We start from the raw sequence: 16,200 nt of genomic DNA, 5'->3' as shown, positions 1-16,200 counted from the left end.
GTTCCATAGCACGAAAGCACCACCATCGATTTCATCACGTTGTGCTAGGTATTGCAAGGAAGCAGTGGCGGTATTTTGTTGTGTCGCGTTTCGTTGTGTCACCGCACCCCGATGATGACGATACGATTATGTGGTCAGGAAAGTGTTATCGTCTTTGAATTGGTGCAACGAAAATATATGCGGTTTGCATGCAATCGGCTCTATCGGTTGAATAGTCGCCAATGTGCATTCAGTGCCAAGCAGATATAATAAATACCCATTGCATACCGATTGCGTATTCAGCAATGCACTCAATCCTTACACTCTAAATTAGCACTCAAGCTTTGATAAATCTTACCATTACTTATCATTCACTGCATTGACATTCCGAAGCATTGCTATATAATTAGTTCGGAAGCCACAAATTTGTCCCTACAGCCCGACGGGTGTTCATAAAGGTTTTATTCCACTTCCATTGATAAAATCGCTTGCTACTACGTCCAACATAAAACGTGGAATAAACGACTAGCCTTAAGCAAAAATCTCATCCTCAGCCACGTCGCCACGGGTCCAACATAAAAGTGTCAAGAATTGGTTAGTTTATTTTTACAGCTGATGCCCCCCACACTGCGTGGAGACGTGCTGAGGCAATTCCGTGCAGTGTTTTTTTTTCCCCTGAGGAAAGCCATCATTCTGTGAAATGAGCAGTAACTTTTGTTTTCGACTTTCGCTGTATTAGCGTTCGACTCGTTCGAGAAATTGAAAAACACAGCGAATTGCTTGAAAGTTTTAAGAGTGAACGTGTTTTTTGTTAGCATTTCTAACCAGCACTGACCTTCGATATTCTCGGACAAGCGCAAACAACGTCAAGAGAGGCAAAAACCCCACAGTCATTGTGCACCTTTCGTTGGCAATGCTTAGGTTTAGATGCACTTGATGATTATGACCCATCAAGGCCCATTAAATGTGAGATCTCAGATATATTTCATTGTGTGACAATTCATTCCATAAAATACACTCATAACGTCTTTCTTGAGCAAATTAACACTGTGAATACTGTGCAACGTTGGGTTCCAATTACAGAATCACACGTAATTGCTGAAGACTTCAATTTCTGTTCGGTGCGCCCATGAAAAAAATCATGAAAATGTCCAACGATACGGATAGTATCCATTATACTGCACGGTTTAAATGTGAGTTGAGACTGCAAATGTAACTGACCTATAAGTCAGATAAACGGTCCGCTCTCTTACACGTAAGTCACGCGACTTCATTCACCGGACGGAGGGACAAACCGAACGTTCGACCCGTATCCACACACATACACACACACATATCCGAACTCCAGTGCAACGAGATTAGTTGCATTCTGCAATGTTGCAGTGGTGCAGCAAATTGTGCATACAACACTTTCGGAAAGTGCGTGCTAACGTGCCGCTGGCAGTGGTCGTTAACGTACGCCAAAGCACGTTACGTTTTTATGACTTCAAACCGTGACAGAATGGGAGCAACATTGGACGACAGCTCGTTATTGTTATGATCATTGTGTAGCGTATCAGCATTACTATCACAATGCTGTGGTGATATAATGCACAGAGATGAATGATAATGTGTAAAATTACATGAGAGACGGAGAAAAAAATACAACAACTTCTTTTTGCTTGAAGTTCGTTTGCAGGTATTCCACATATAATAACAGGTGGGCTGATAATTGTTTGGCCTAACACATATATCGCGCTAAAAGATTTATATCCATATCATATTTCGTTTGTACCAAACTTCAAATGAATTCTATCCAAATTTTACAGCACTCGGGCCATAATCTAATGAGCTAGAGCATTTTGTGTGACGCAACTTTTGTGCTTTGAGTAATCATGGAAAAGAAGGAATTTCGCGTGATGATAAAATATTAGTTTTTGAAGGGGAAAAATACAGTTAAAGCCAAAAATTGGCTTGATGAAGAGTCTTTGGACACTGCTCTACCAAAATAAACCATCAAATATTGGTATGCTAAATTTAAAAGTGGTGAAATGAGCACTGAAGATGGTGAACACAGTGGACGCCCAAAAAAGGTGGTTACAGAAGGAAACATAAAAAAAATCACAAAATTATTAAAAGCAACCGTAATGTGAAGTTGATCGAGATAGCTGACACCCTAAAGATGTCTAAGGAACGTGTTGGACATATCATTCACGAGTATTTGGATGTGTCTGTGCAAAATGGCTGCCGCGCTAGCTCACATTTGACCGAAAACAACAACGGTTTGATGATTCGGTGCAGTGTTTGGAGCTGTTTGAGCGAAATAAATCCGAGTTTTTGCGTCAATATGTTACCATGGATGAGTGTTGGCTTCTCCACTTCACTCCAAAGTCCAATAGACAGTCATTCGAGTGGACTGGACGCGATGAACCTGCCCCAAAGCGGGTGAAAACGCAACAATCAGTTGGCAAGGTTATGGCGTCAATTTTTTGGGATTTGAAGGACGAAATCGCCAAAAAACGGCCACATTTGAAGAAAAAAAAGTTTTGTTTCATCAAGACAACGCACCGTGCCACAAATCAGAGCAAACAATGGCAAAAATTAGGCCACGAAATGCTTCGCCACCCACTGTATTTCGTAGATCTGGCTCCCAGTGACTATTTCCATTCCTCAGATCTCAAAAGAATGTACTCTGAGAAGAAATTTTCCTTGGATGAAGAAGTGATCGCCGAAACAAAGGCCTTTTTTGAGGTAAATGACAAACGCTACTACAAAAAGGGTATCGAAAAATTTAAAGACCGCTAAAATCGGTGTATCGCCCTTGAAGGGACGTATATTGAATACAAAAAAATAATTTGACAAAAAAAAAGTGTTTTACTGTCATAGGCCAAACAATTATCACCCACCTGTTACATAATAGTAATAATCAAAATTATATAATAGGCAATCTATTGAAAGAACCTTCGCAAATAACATACGCATGATATACATTTCGAACGGAAACAATTCCCACTGATCCTATGAAGTTATTCAAAGCCATTATGCACAAAAACTAAAACAAAATATTGCAAATGTATGTAAAATATGTTTACAGCTTTCGATCGAACCCCTTCTTGTTTGCTTATTAACCGTATCGATTTACTATTCCCGAAAGGTAGGATCTACGGGCGGCCAATGGAAGAAAAAAAAACCGCATCGGTACGAATAAAAGAAATTTAGCAACCTTTTTGCCACTGAAACGGAAACGGTTCAAACGAACCTGTTCGGAACGATGCGACGATGCAAAATAATAAAAAACGAAATAAAAGGGGAATACCGTGAAAATTTCAATGAGAGATCAAAAATATCGCCCCATAATGGTCCTTCGCAAACGTCATCAAGCGTTTAAATTGGGTGGAAAATCACGTTTGATATTCTATTTGATCATTACTATATTATTGACCTCTCATACACATTTTTCCCCCCACCAGTGATGATAAACGATCAGGAAACGTATGGTAACCGTTTCTGTTTCTGCAACGAAAGGCGAGTTCCACGTAGCACTAAGGCAACACCATTTAAATGTATTTGTTTCAAGTTCAATGGCCTATAAAATTGGACCAAAACGCTCTCGGGATGTGTGGAACCATTATCTGCAACAGCGGTATCCAAAACAACCGAAAATAAAAATGCAACCGAGAGAAACTCTATGAAAAACAGCAACAAAAAAAACATCGAACGAGCAGTACGCTTTGGGGGCAGCAGAGAAAAATACGTAGGGGCCCCGGCTGATTTATTTTATTTTGTTAGCTGACACAATTTTTGGAAGGTGCGACAAAAAAGGATATGTCCATAAATTATATTCTCTTTGAGCCGTGAGGCAACTTGACGGAGAAATTATCTTTAATTTGTGAGAAAAAAAAATATCCCCCCGACAGACTAAGGGGGGGTTAGCACACGATTGTTAGGTTTGTTTGTATAATTTCCTTTTTCTCTTTTATTTGTTAAAGAAAACATGCCGTGGTACAAACGACCACTTGGGCGAAAATATATCGCACACTGTGGCAATGGGTGAAATATTTGATTATTTCGGTTTCACACAGCGCTTTCACACAGTATTTGCTTTTGGGCCATATCGTATGCGCTTTATGTTGATGTCTACCGAGATGGCAGAACCGTTTTGTGTTTTGATTCATACGATTAATATTTTTCGGTGTATGTTTGCTTATGTGATGATCATGATGATAATACCCAACCACGTACCTCAACAATTTGTTCGAGAAGGAATTACCTTTGAGGTATTGTTAATATAAAATAAAAAAGTGATGCTATTGTGTGGAGTACATCAAAGAACTCTCACATCTTTAGTCTCTGGCTCTGGAGCTCACCAGTTTAAGTAGATCCCAATATCTGCGATTAGCGAACTGAACGAGAACAGTTGCAGGAAACAGGAGAACATACTGTATCTTCCTATCTAGCTGAGGATATCACTTCACAGCAAACAACTAATCCGTAACATTAATTATTAAAATTATAAATTAATTATTTCCATACTCCCTCGAATCAGCATGCAAAATTAATTTAATATCCACATAAAACTCGGATTAAAGAACCTCACTTAACATCCAAATCCGAAGCATGTCCATTGGGGCTGAATTTTAAGGATAAATAAATGACTTAATTAACCATAAAGACCAGCAGTAACGATTCGCTTGAAAATAGAACAATCCTTATTTTACAAAAAAAAGATCAATTCAAACATTAAGAGTTGTTTTCAACATACGAAAAAATAATGCACTGACGCGCGCGCGTCTCGCATAAATATCGCAACCATTTAGTAGGAGACTTTACGATGTGCGGCTAGCAGCGTAGGGGGTTTTGCTCCATTTTGTCTGCTGCAGTTCGCATTTTGCACTTCGCGGTGCGTGCACTGCCCATGGTATAGAGTGCTCCAGCAACTCGAATGGATTGACACCATTTTCACCACCCTTTCCTGCACTTGTCCCACCCCCCCGTACGAACGAATTTGATTAACTTCTCCCTTCTGGCGAACGTTACCAAACGGTGGTGGTCGATCGAATCCCACGGAAAGCTTGAATGGAACGAATCGCGCGCACCCCGCAGCGCGCCACGCTCAAATGGATACTCGAGATTCTTATCTAAAATTGTTTATTGAAAACAACAGCCTCCCTTGCCGCTAAGGTACCGCCGGAGCAGAAGGGTTATTTTTACCACATTATGCAGACTACTAGCCAAACGGACCGACCGATCCCAATCGCCGTGTCTAGGCATTCGTAACGATCAAACGGACAAGGCTCACCGGCCGTAAATCGCATGTGAAGTCCAGAAAACCAGTTATCCAGGGGTGTATAGCAACAGCAGCAATTCCTTACATTCGCAATGCTGCGTAAAGGGTGGTGATGCGTAAGTGTACACTACCAAACGAGAGGCAAAAGCGATCGAAATATCGAGTGCGATCGATTTGAACCCGACAACCTTCTCGGTGTCTGCTGGTAGGTGGCAGAAGCAGAAAACATACGAAAACTGCAACACAGCAAAAGGCGCACGCACACATAGACACAAGAGGGCGAAGGTAAATTAATTCATTTCGCTCGATGATTTATGGCCGATAATGTTGTGGAGTGGAGCACCGACACAATACCCGCGCCTGATATTACCGTGCGTCTTTGGGTGCATTTTTTGATAAATTTACTATAATCAAACTAAGATACCGCGTTTTGCCATCACAGACCCCGAGGCGACCTGGTCCGCGAAAGCCCAGATGACCCAGATGTTAGCGGCTCCTCTAGCGAGCGGGGCGGCTGGAAGTTGGTGCTTTCGGAAAATATGTTTTCTGTTCGGGCAGCGCTTTTAATTTGTAAATCAGAGTAAATGGTGAATAAATTAAGCACACTTGCACGGCATGACGATGACATGTTGTGCGAGACGCTGGTAATGTGCGTCGCGTTGCAGGGATGGATGGCCGAAGACCGAGTTGAGGCGAGTAATTAAAACAAGCTCGTCAGCAATGATCCGTCGGTGGTGTGTTGTTGTCCGCATTAGGAAGCGAGTAGGCAGCGGCAGGATACCGGCTTAACTGAGGTTAAGCGAATGCACCCATTATGCGCACCATTTGCAAAACCCCCCCCGTGCCGGTTGCGCGCATACATTTGCTCGGTCTAAGCATTACGCTTGGTGCAGCTCAGCTCGGTACTGGCGCGCGTAGGAACACTCGCCGTCATAATACATTTCTCACGCACCGGCTTTCGACCTTAACCATTATTATATCGATCGATTGAACCGACGATCCGATCTGCATCTTTCCACCGCAATACCACGTCTTATACAGCCACGGCCAACTCGAAAGTCCTCCAATGTTTCACGCAGTACTGCGGGGCGTTAATGGATCATACGCACGAGATAGAGTGGTTAATCTGATTTTCGTTCGGTATGTTTAATAAATTTAGACAACAACGTCGATTACGATTATGGACTTGGAGTGCCTCAATCAGCCAGCCAGCCAACGCACACACTTCTTCCTTTCGGTGCCACATAAAAGCTTAACATTTTTCGCAAGGGCCCACAAAGCAACGCGCGTTAATTGCTAAGCATTTTTAATTTAAAAACACAAAAATTACCCTCCTACGACCCTGGACGGACGTGGGGTTGGCACGGGGGTGACAGGACACTAGCACTAGCGGATACTCATTAATTAAACGTTGTTTAAACTGCAATTACGTGATATCGAAACGATACGCGGTTGACACACGGAGAAGTTGCATTACAAGACAAGTGCATATTGCATAGTGCTATGGATATTATACCAAGGTTCATGTTAGAAACAATGTACGTTCATCGACTGATCTTTTATCGCATTTATAATTACTTTGAGATGTTAAACAAGCTATGCAAATGTTGCAAAGAGTTTTTCACGCAAAAAAATATTTTTTTAATCAAAAAATTATTATTTTAAGATAACTATTGTTATGCAATTATTACTCCAACTTTAACTGTTTCAAAATGTTTTAATCATATCCTTATGTTGGAGCGTTGTTTACGTCCAACTGTAAAAACCTCCGACAAGTGACAGTCGGAGGAACGTAGTAATCCTCACACAAAAGTGTAGCCCGAACCACTGTTCCATAATGTTATAAATATGAGGCGAAAAGGTTTCTTCGCTCTCTTCCAAAAAAAAACTCCACCACGGATCGGTAAATATAAAGCGCGAAGAACACCTTATATCGCTCCTAGTACAGGTTAAAATGCAAAATGGGAATTAAAGCTGATGCAACTTGCTCAAAAGCTACAGCAACATTGGGTAGTTCTATCTGTTATTTGTGCCAGAATTCGTCTAGCGAAACACAATAGAAAATGTGCACAATGCAAGTTCCAAATCCAGGATCGGAACAATTGTCATAACAAATGAAATCTCAACAGAAGTTTTAGCTGTCTCTTCTACGTTTGATGCCATCATCACAAAACCATTGGCACGTGCTCGTGATACCTTTGGCGATGGCGTTTAGGGAATTCCCATAGTTATGCTTCTCGTCCAATGCCAGTTCTTGATGGAATGAGTGAAAGGCAACACTGCCCCCGCGGTATGAAACGTTACACCTGTACCCATTTGCAGCTGTGCCACAAATAGCACCAGCACGCTTCGATCACGAATCGGTCGATAACAACGGAGGTGGTGATTTTTAGGAACGATGGTTTTCCTATCGCTTTGAAACAACGCCACTACGACATTTCGCATCTGTCACGACCAACACACACCTTAGTGCTTAGTGTCAACCACCACCCATTTCGCCTTCCCCCTTTTCGCCCTCTTTATGAGGTCAAAACACGCGTCCAATGGGTAAATCTGAACACTGCACTGCGAGCGGCAATTCCTCTTACGTGAGTAATTTAGTTGAAACTAGGTTGAACACATTCCATCGAAGCATAGCGAATGAAGCACATGAAATAAATAAATATAAAAAAACACACACATGCCAATGTGTGTTAAAAGCATGATCGTTGCATTGCACCACTTTCCATCATAGTTCAACACATTTGACCCTAACGGTAGTCGATCACAACGTACGAACGTGGGTGCGTGTGTGCTGTCAATTTTTGAAAGTGATTTTTTTGAAACCGAACATTTGCCGGTGATGAAACGACGACCAGAAACAAGTAAAAACAAATCACTAATGCATCATGCGTCGTCAGTTAACTTAACAAAACAGTTTGATCCGATGCATCTTTGACGATATAGGAAAAAAGGGCTAGATATTTTAGTAGTCTTTACCTTGAACATCTGTGTCAGTAAGCTAGATTTTGTAGGTTAAGAATAGATCAGATGTCATTTCTGACAGAGAACACTAGAGATTAGTAAACCTTGCCTAAAATTGCCGGACCCATCCAGTACATTTCCCTTTTTCCTTTCAAAACAATGGCAACAATAAAATAATGCTAAAAGACCGCAATACTTCTGATTCTGTACAAATTTAAACAGAATAAATGAACAAATTACAACCGCAGAAAATGTCACACGTCGTAGTACATACTAATTTACACATATTCAACAATGCAACATCATAAAGGTGAACCAGTAAAAAACAAAGTCCCGGGACGTTAAACATTTATATGCAAAATTTTTAACAGCATATCAACTGCATCTATCTTTCAATCCCTGACACAACGACGTATGATCTGCTTCGCATACACAATTTTACACGCCAATTTCCCAGTCGCTTCCAGCGCATTTTACTGCGATTTTAGACAAAGTAGAATATAAAAATCCTATGTTCTCGGGATGCCCGGGGGTTACAACATGTACTACCTACAACATAAACATACATGCGTTCGTTTCCACAACCGAATATCTATGTGCTATGCTGGTGGCATAACATTTTATGTACTGAATTAATTTCATCAAATTATATGCGTTTTTATGATAGCAATTTACGCGTAAAGTCTTCAAAGTACACTCCCAACGACTACGCGGCCTTCACCTGCTTGGCTGTGAAATTTGTGAATTGGAAAAGAAAAAACCAGCAAATGAAACACCGAGCATAATCATTGATCTGGTTCACATTTGGTTCAAATGTCGCTAACATTCTTTCGATCATTTCAAGCTGTGCGAATCAGCAAACATAACGACAAAATTATACACCCTCTATCCCGCTCCCAATGTGGCAAGTAACGAAATTATAATCATTCTCTGTCTATGGCCGAATGGTGGCACACGGAACAAAAGTCCTAACTGAAACGGGAAGGAAAAGTCACGCGTCAGGAAGAACCTGATTTCCTTGATTGTTCCATGAGCGAATGCGAATGAGGGCGTTTACGCATCTTTACGTAACGTTGTCCAACGCCAACAGAACAGATTCTTCAAGGAAATGAAAGTAGTTCACCAGGGCCAGAGTTGGTGTATTAGGCATTATTTATTCTCATTGGGCGAAACTTCTGTGATGTTATCATGGTTTATTTGAACAGACTTGATCACTTCTGTTCTGCTCGCCACGCTAAAGCAAATCTGTGTACTTTTGCAGTACAAGGGAAACCTTACGGTTCGTAATAAAGAATCCTTGTCAGGTCTGCTATTAAAAAATTCGCCTGGTGCTATTTGAATTTTACGACAATCTTCCGGTTGCTTTAACTTCGCTAATAACCCACGAAATCTATTAAGTCATTAAGGACGCTTTTGGCAGCAACCGCGGGCAAACGACGGATGCTTTATATGCTGGCGCAAGACAGCACGCATTTTGTGACGAGGAAACATGCATCCGAAATTTCCCAACATCGTCGGAGACGAAGAAGAGTAAATCATGAATAAAGAAAATGATAAAGAAAGGAAAATGCAATAACCCATACCGTCACATTGGAGGCTAAACCTTAATCTGCTCCATGGAGTTTGAAAATGGCCTATTACAGAATGTCACGGAATGTTTATAGCATCCAGTTTCCATAAACGACAACACGCAAACTCGCGCCTTTACTTTTCAATTAGTGCTTTGTTCTAATTTTGAACTGAAACCGCAAATTATATAATTAACCTAATTTACTATTTCTGTGAAGCACATGCTGTTCTGTGACACGACAAAAAATAAACAAAATGTGAGTAAATTCCAGCAATCAGTTACACATTGATCAACAAATTGCCAATGGTAGGAAGAACTATGCCTAAAGTTTCATAAAATTTTAATATACAAGAATTACTTACCATGCTTGAATGTAGCCATCAAATGCTCTGCATCCGTGCCATGGTGGCAATCGTACAACGATTTACCGAGCAAGTCCGAGGGCTGGTATCCAAGCAGCGAAAGCATGCTGTAAACAATTAGATCGAAAAAGGTGCCATATTGTCAATAAAAAAAAGAATTATCGCTCGCGTCTGCCTGTTAGACACTTACATGTCATCAACGTAGCTGAACTTCATGCTCAGCGTATGTTGCGTGAGAAAAGTGCTCGACCCAAGCGGTACCTCGATGTTTGCCGGATGCGGAAGAGGACGAGCGATAGCTACCAGCTGACGCTGACCCTCCTTATCTGTGCACGCGATATGACCGGTTACGTGCAGCACCTTGTACGAGGCGCTTTTGATATTGACACTGCGACCGCGGCTTGTCAGGGTGCACTTCAACCGCAGGAAGAAATCACGATTTTCCATCGGGCGGCAATCGCTGTTCGCCACACCGTTCAGAAGCTCCGACGGCGAGTGGTGACGCCCGTTCAGAGCTTCCCGCAACTCGGCGTGGTCGCACTGATGGCTGTAATCCCAGATTGGTTGACCCATGATATCGATCTACAGCATACGTTAATGAAAAATGAAGGCACAATTATTTATGTTCGTCCGCTTTCGGTTTACACTTTTCCCAGACTTACCTGTGAAATGCCAAGGTGCTCGCTGACATTTTCCGAAATGTACGTTACGTCGCCATCAGCCGAGAGAATAATCAAAAACCCGTCCAAGGTTTGCAGCGCTATTGTTTCTGGTTCCAGACCAAGAGTTTTCAGGCTCAGCTTAGTTTCATTGCGGTTAAACTCATCCATCGAATCCATTGAAACGTCGTTATCTTCCTTGACTTTGATTTTCCCTTCGGCTTGCAAATCTGGAACTAAACCGTATGATGCTTGTGATTTATTGGTTTAACTGCTGATTTCAACATAGAAATGTTCCATTTGCAATACCACAGATTTCTGCGATTATAACTTTAAAACTATCCCATTATTAGTATGTATCACAAGTTAAAATATCAATTTGCATATACTAATTTAAAATTTATGCTAATGTTTACAGAAACACCATTTAACGACTCGATTTTTGTATATTTTATGTGGAACGCCCCGTAAATTGTATATTTTTTAAATTTCGAATAAGCCGAGACACACACCATTCTATCTATCTGAAGCGCCACCTAGCGGCAATAGAAGAGAAGTTAGTTAAATGCTTGCTAAGCTTATTCACCACATTGCATCGTGGTGAACATTATTAAACAGGTTTTTTTAGTGTTAGCCTTTAGACAGGCAGAAATAATGATAATTTTTGACGGTTTTTGTTTAATTTCCCTACCAAATTAAACATTTAATACTTACAGAGTTCCAGCATGTTGCGCGCCTTGAGGAATGCAATCGATAAACGCATCACGGACGCTTTGTCCAAATGCTCAACCTCCTCTGGACGCATCGGGAGCAAACTGGCCAAATCCTGGAATATCTCCGTCTCGCGCGAACGCCGACAGCGCGCTGCATCACGTGATTTCTCCTTGCGTTTTTCATTATTCCTAAAAGAAAAGATAAAAAGAATTATTAAATATGTAAAACATGTAAATTTTATTCATCTGTAAATAATGTATTGGTTGTTATTAATCAGCAGCTAATTTGCTTTATAAAAAGAGGCAACCTTGCTTCAAGTTTCTTCCCCCCAATACATCGAATTACCCCCCAATTGTTATACATCTAATGTTATCAAAAAAAATGGTAAGCTTCTAATCACCATTACTTCAAATCAATCATAATCAAAAGCTAAAAGCTGCCAAGAAACAATCGAAAAACTGACACCAATCTGCCATACTATTGATACGGTGGTCGCGATCGGCAAGCATCAACGAGAATGATGAATTTATGAATTCCGCAACGAAATCTGGTTTCGCTAAGCTGGTTTAAACCATATTGTTGCGAGATACAGAATCATTTCACTAGAAATCCGTATGCAACAAGACGGAAGAGTGTACAATCTGGTTGCAGATAATCCTAATCTGTTCCAAACAATGTTGTAGCTACAAGGAGCGGCATTGCAATAGAAGAATTTTCGACTTGCCCAGCGTATGCTATATCGCGTGATATCTGTGCCTTTATTGGGCTGTACCGATGATGTGTTGATAAAAAAATAACCGCCTTAGACATCGTGTTTCTCTGCTCGGCACGAATCACGTTTCCTTATCAAGCAACTTCTTCGTTTCGCGACTTGCGTCAGATAACAAGATAAATCGAATCATGACACTGTTTTTTGTCACCAAACATTGAAGGGTTAATAAACTGTTTACGCTTATTAAAAATACTCATATCAGGTGAAACCTTGAAATATGACGTAGCATGCATAAAGAAGTTGAAAAGTTGCATTTCCATCATACGGGATAATGGTTAATCAATAGAAAATGAGAAGTAAACACTTATTTCATAACAGAAAAATTTACTACAACTCAAATGAACGTTTTAATACACCAAAAAGTAAAAATTCCAGAAGCTTGTGTGTAAATTCCCACCGTTTCGAATATGTCTTTGCTTAATCGGTAATTATCAGACACGCGTAATAGCACGTAGAGATTAACCTGGATCATATAGATACAGTTTATTGGGGATGAGGGTGATGATGGTCTATAATCTATCGTAAATACATAAAAATCAAACTTTTATTGACAACCAAGTGCATGCACAAGATCCCACATACGAAGATTTTACAAAAAAAAAACAACGAAACATTGAATGTACTTCTGTGTTTCTTTATGTCAATGTACATGGTGCGAGTGCAAAGTTGTTTCAATGTATTTTAAACAATAAATATTATTTACTAACCGTTTACGTCATCGTGCCATGAAACCTATCGAAAAGTGGATAAAGATGCATCTAAGAGATCCCCTCGGAATCATACACTGTCTCTGGGCAGTTGGAACATTGTGTGGTGCAATAAACGAATTATGGCGAAATTCGCACGGTAACAACGCGCACCGATGTTATAAAATGCCCTATCCAATACTATACTATCACCCCAATATAAATGGCTTTGCAGCAGACTTCTTAAAGTGTTGGGAAAACCCAATATTTGTGTTGGACAAACACCTTTATTTAATGATAAAACAAATAACTATGTTGTTGCCATGTCGTCGTTTTATATAGCAAGAATCGAATGTCAAATCTTCTATGTATTGATTACTTAATATTTGGTTGATAGTAGTTAAGTAATACAACGCTAAAATCCAACACACACCCATACATTTATTCTATTTATTGGCTAAGTTATGCTAGATTAACATGAATTTCGTGAAAATGACATGGATGAGTCAATATACTTTCCAAGCTTTGCCATTGTCCAATCAATGTTTGGCAATTGTTGATAGAGGTGTCTCGATTTCTGGTGTCTTCTCGACCGACCTTCAATAGCTAATCATCGAGCACAATGAAATATAGACCCAAACAAAATACAAAAAGAGTCTCAGATATCGGAACTCATTTTGAACAAGATTATTAACAATATCCACCGAGAAACAATTTAGACGAAGCTACCGTATCACTGTCCAGTAGACCGGGTATTAGCCGGTCAGCTGTACAGCCGATGTCATGGGTTATTTTGGTCGTTGAAACGTTACGGCGGGTTTTATTTTATTTTTTTTGGTGAAAATTTTGTTCGAGCAGGGAAAACACCTGCAAACCGAAACGACGTACAAATGCCACCTTCGGAAAAGGGGATAATGTATCTTACTGATGTAACGGGCGCGTGACAGTCCCCCACAGGCATTCCCGAATACATTTTGGCTCACGTGATCGACTGTGAGTTTTGGCCATAATAACATTTTCTTTTTAACGAAGAACGTTCATGTACGCATTAGTAGCAGAACTTGTCTTGTTGTCCCTGGTATTCAAGGACCAGTATTCAACAAGGACATACAATGAACAAATAATGTTTATGTATAAATTCTGCACTCAGTGAATGCAAACACCTTACTGACAATGTTCTTATAAAGTTAAAAACTATAGAACGACTTAAATGAGGTTCTATTTGCACAACCGTACAGCTGCTCCACATCCAGAGTACTCATCCGGCTGGTGGTGGCCAATGATAGCAGCTCTCGCCCATTTCACAAATCGTTCCAGCATCCTATGGCACCATCACGCGCAAAAGCAAACAGCAGCGCTAGGGCGAGATAGTGGCGTTACTTTGCGCACCGTGCTTCGGTCGGGCACTGTTGTGGCACGGTTAATGGCTGGCGAAAAGCCGAAAACAAGATCGCGTTCGTCTCGCCACAGACGGCCATAAAGTGATGTGTGGGACCAACGAGCATGAGTAATATTCCTGCTGCTAGTACTTGCGGCTGCCGAGGTCTCTCGGGGCTAGAGAGTGCGATCAAACACCGCAATCATTCGTTTGACAGCACGTTGATGTGTACTGTGTACAGTTTTTTAACTAAACAAAGCATTCGGTGGTTGGACTTCGAACTGCACTGTAAAATGATTGCATTATTCGTCCAACTGCATACTACAATATCGTGTTTATTCATTAATTTAGTATAAGATTTCAAACAGAAAATTATTCAGTAGCAATACAAAAGACTTGAATAAACGGCAAACCTTCGAAAGAAAGACAAAGCCAATGACTGATGGAACAAAACCATCATCATCATCAGCTTATAAAACCACATTAATCGCTTATATACCAGCTAATCTACCGATTGACCAATCGGCAGAGACCTGCACCAATATTTGTATAACCATACCGCATGGTTATCGCTGAAAAAGCTGCAACTTTCAACCAAACCCGAATGGTTTAGTTATCGGCCGTATAACACATAATACCACGAAGGGTGTCCCCTACACCCCCTTGTACATGGTTTTTTGGGAGGACACTATCGGGATCAAGATAATCCACCCACGCCTGCAAAAACGCCACAGTCCGATTGGCCATCGAAATCTTTATTGTATCGATACCGGTCCTTCCCATTGGTTAGAAGCCATGATCCGTCGATCCTACTTACATGAAATCTTCCATATCGACCATATTGACGTAAGGACACGGTTCCTGACCATAGTACCCGTAGCAGTACGCATAGTTCCAGGGCGGTGGACCCTGACACGGTGGATAATTCGCGGAAACGTAGGGTTGCTCCAGAAACGACGCTGTACCTCCGGCGGACACCAAATTCCGCGACACGACTGCTTCTGGTGAATTAACCAATTCGGACCCGTACGAGGACTGTTGGTGGGGTGGTGGCGGTGGCACTGCCTGACAAAAGGGCTGATAAGCACCACCGACAAGATGGTGATTTATACTGGAAGGAACGTGTGGTTGCTGATGGTGCTGCTGTTGGTAATCGTTGTTGCTACCCATTACCGTTGGCGCCACCATTTGGGGTTGGTTATATAACAAGCCGGGCGGTGTTTCATGTTGATGAGGTCCCAACGCTTGATGGACATTTTGGTAGGGTAATACGGGACCAGCGTTACAGCTGGAAAATGTATCACTAACATCACCAGCAACATTGCCGTTCCCAACAGGGCCAGCAACAGTTCCTCCAGGATAACAGGAGGTGTTGTCGAAAGCTGGCTTGAGTTTATCCATATAACCCATCGTCGTATCCATTGCTGGTGGACCATAAAATGATACACTTTCACACCCATAATATCCACCACCACCACCTCCATCGTAACCGTTGCCGGTTCCAACACCACCAACCCCATCATTAGAGTACCAATTCGATTGCATCGTCTACACACACGTTAAGGACACTCGAAGACACTGTTGCACGAACAGAGGTTCAAACAGAGGTAAAAGATCTCCCAAAGACCCCTTTCAATCAATTCAATTCAATTCAATTTGCCACTAAACACCATCACACACAACTCGTTTGAAGAAGAATCGTTTTTTTTTCACTTTTACACGTGGAGTACAATTTGCTTCCAAGGGCCAACTAAACGAAACGGATAGCAGAAGCCTGCAAATTTAACCGACCGACGACACCGAGCTCTGGACACTGTCTAATCGCAATCCGATTGGCAATACTACTAATT

The 16,200-nt window shown here is 41.2% G+C and overlaps 1 protein-coding gene across 1 annotated transcript in view; it reads right to left on the bottom strand.

The window, feature by feature from the left end:
- Positions 1-16,200, bottom strand: part of LOC128299351 (protein similar) — a 109,023-nt gene that overhangs the window by 88,110 nt on the left and 4,713 nt on the right. The window contains exons 2-5 of the mRNA XM_053035288.1: positions 11,515-11,702; positions 10,804-11,036; positions 10,332-10,723; positions 10,142-10,248 (exon numbers count right to left, since the gene is read on the bottom strand). Coding sequence (XP_052891248.1) covers positions 10,142-10,248; positions 10,332-10,723; positions 10,804-11,036; positions 11,515-11,702 — 920 coding nt within the window. The remainder of the gene's footprint in view (positions 1-10,141; positions 10,249-10,331; positions 10,724-10,803; positions 11,037-11,514; positions 11,703-16,200) is intronic.

This window comes from Anopheles moucheti, chromosome 2 (assembly GCF_943734755.1).
Source record: "Anopheles moucheti chromosome 2, idAnoMoucSN_F20_07, whole genome shotgun sequence".
Classification (NCBI taxonomy): Eukaryota; Metazoa; Arthropoda; class Insecta; order Diptera; family Culicidae; genus Anopheles; species Anopheles moucheti.
Note: the sequence above shows the minus strand (reverse complement) of the source record. Positions and strands in the feature narration are given on the sequence as shown.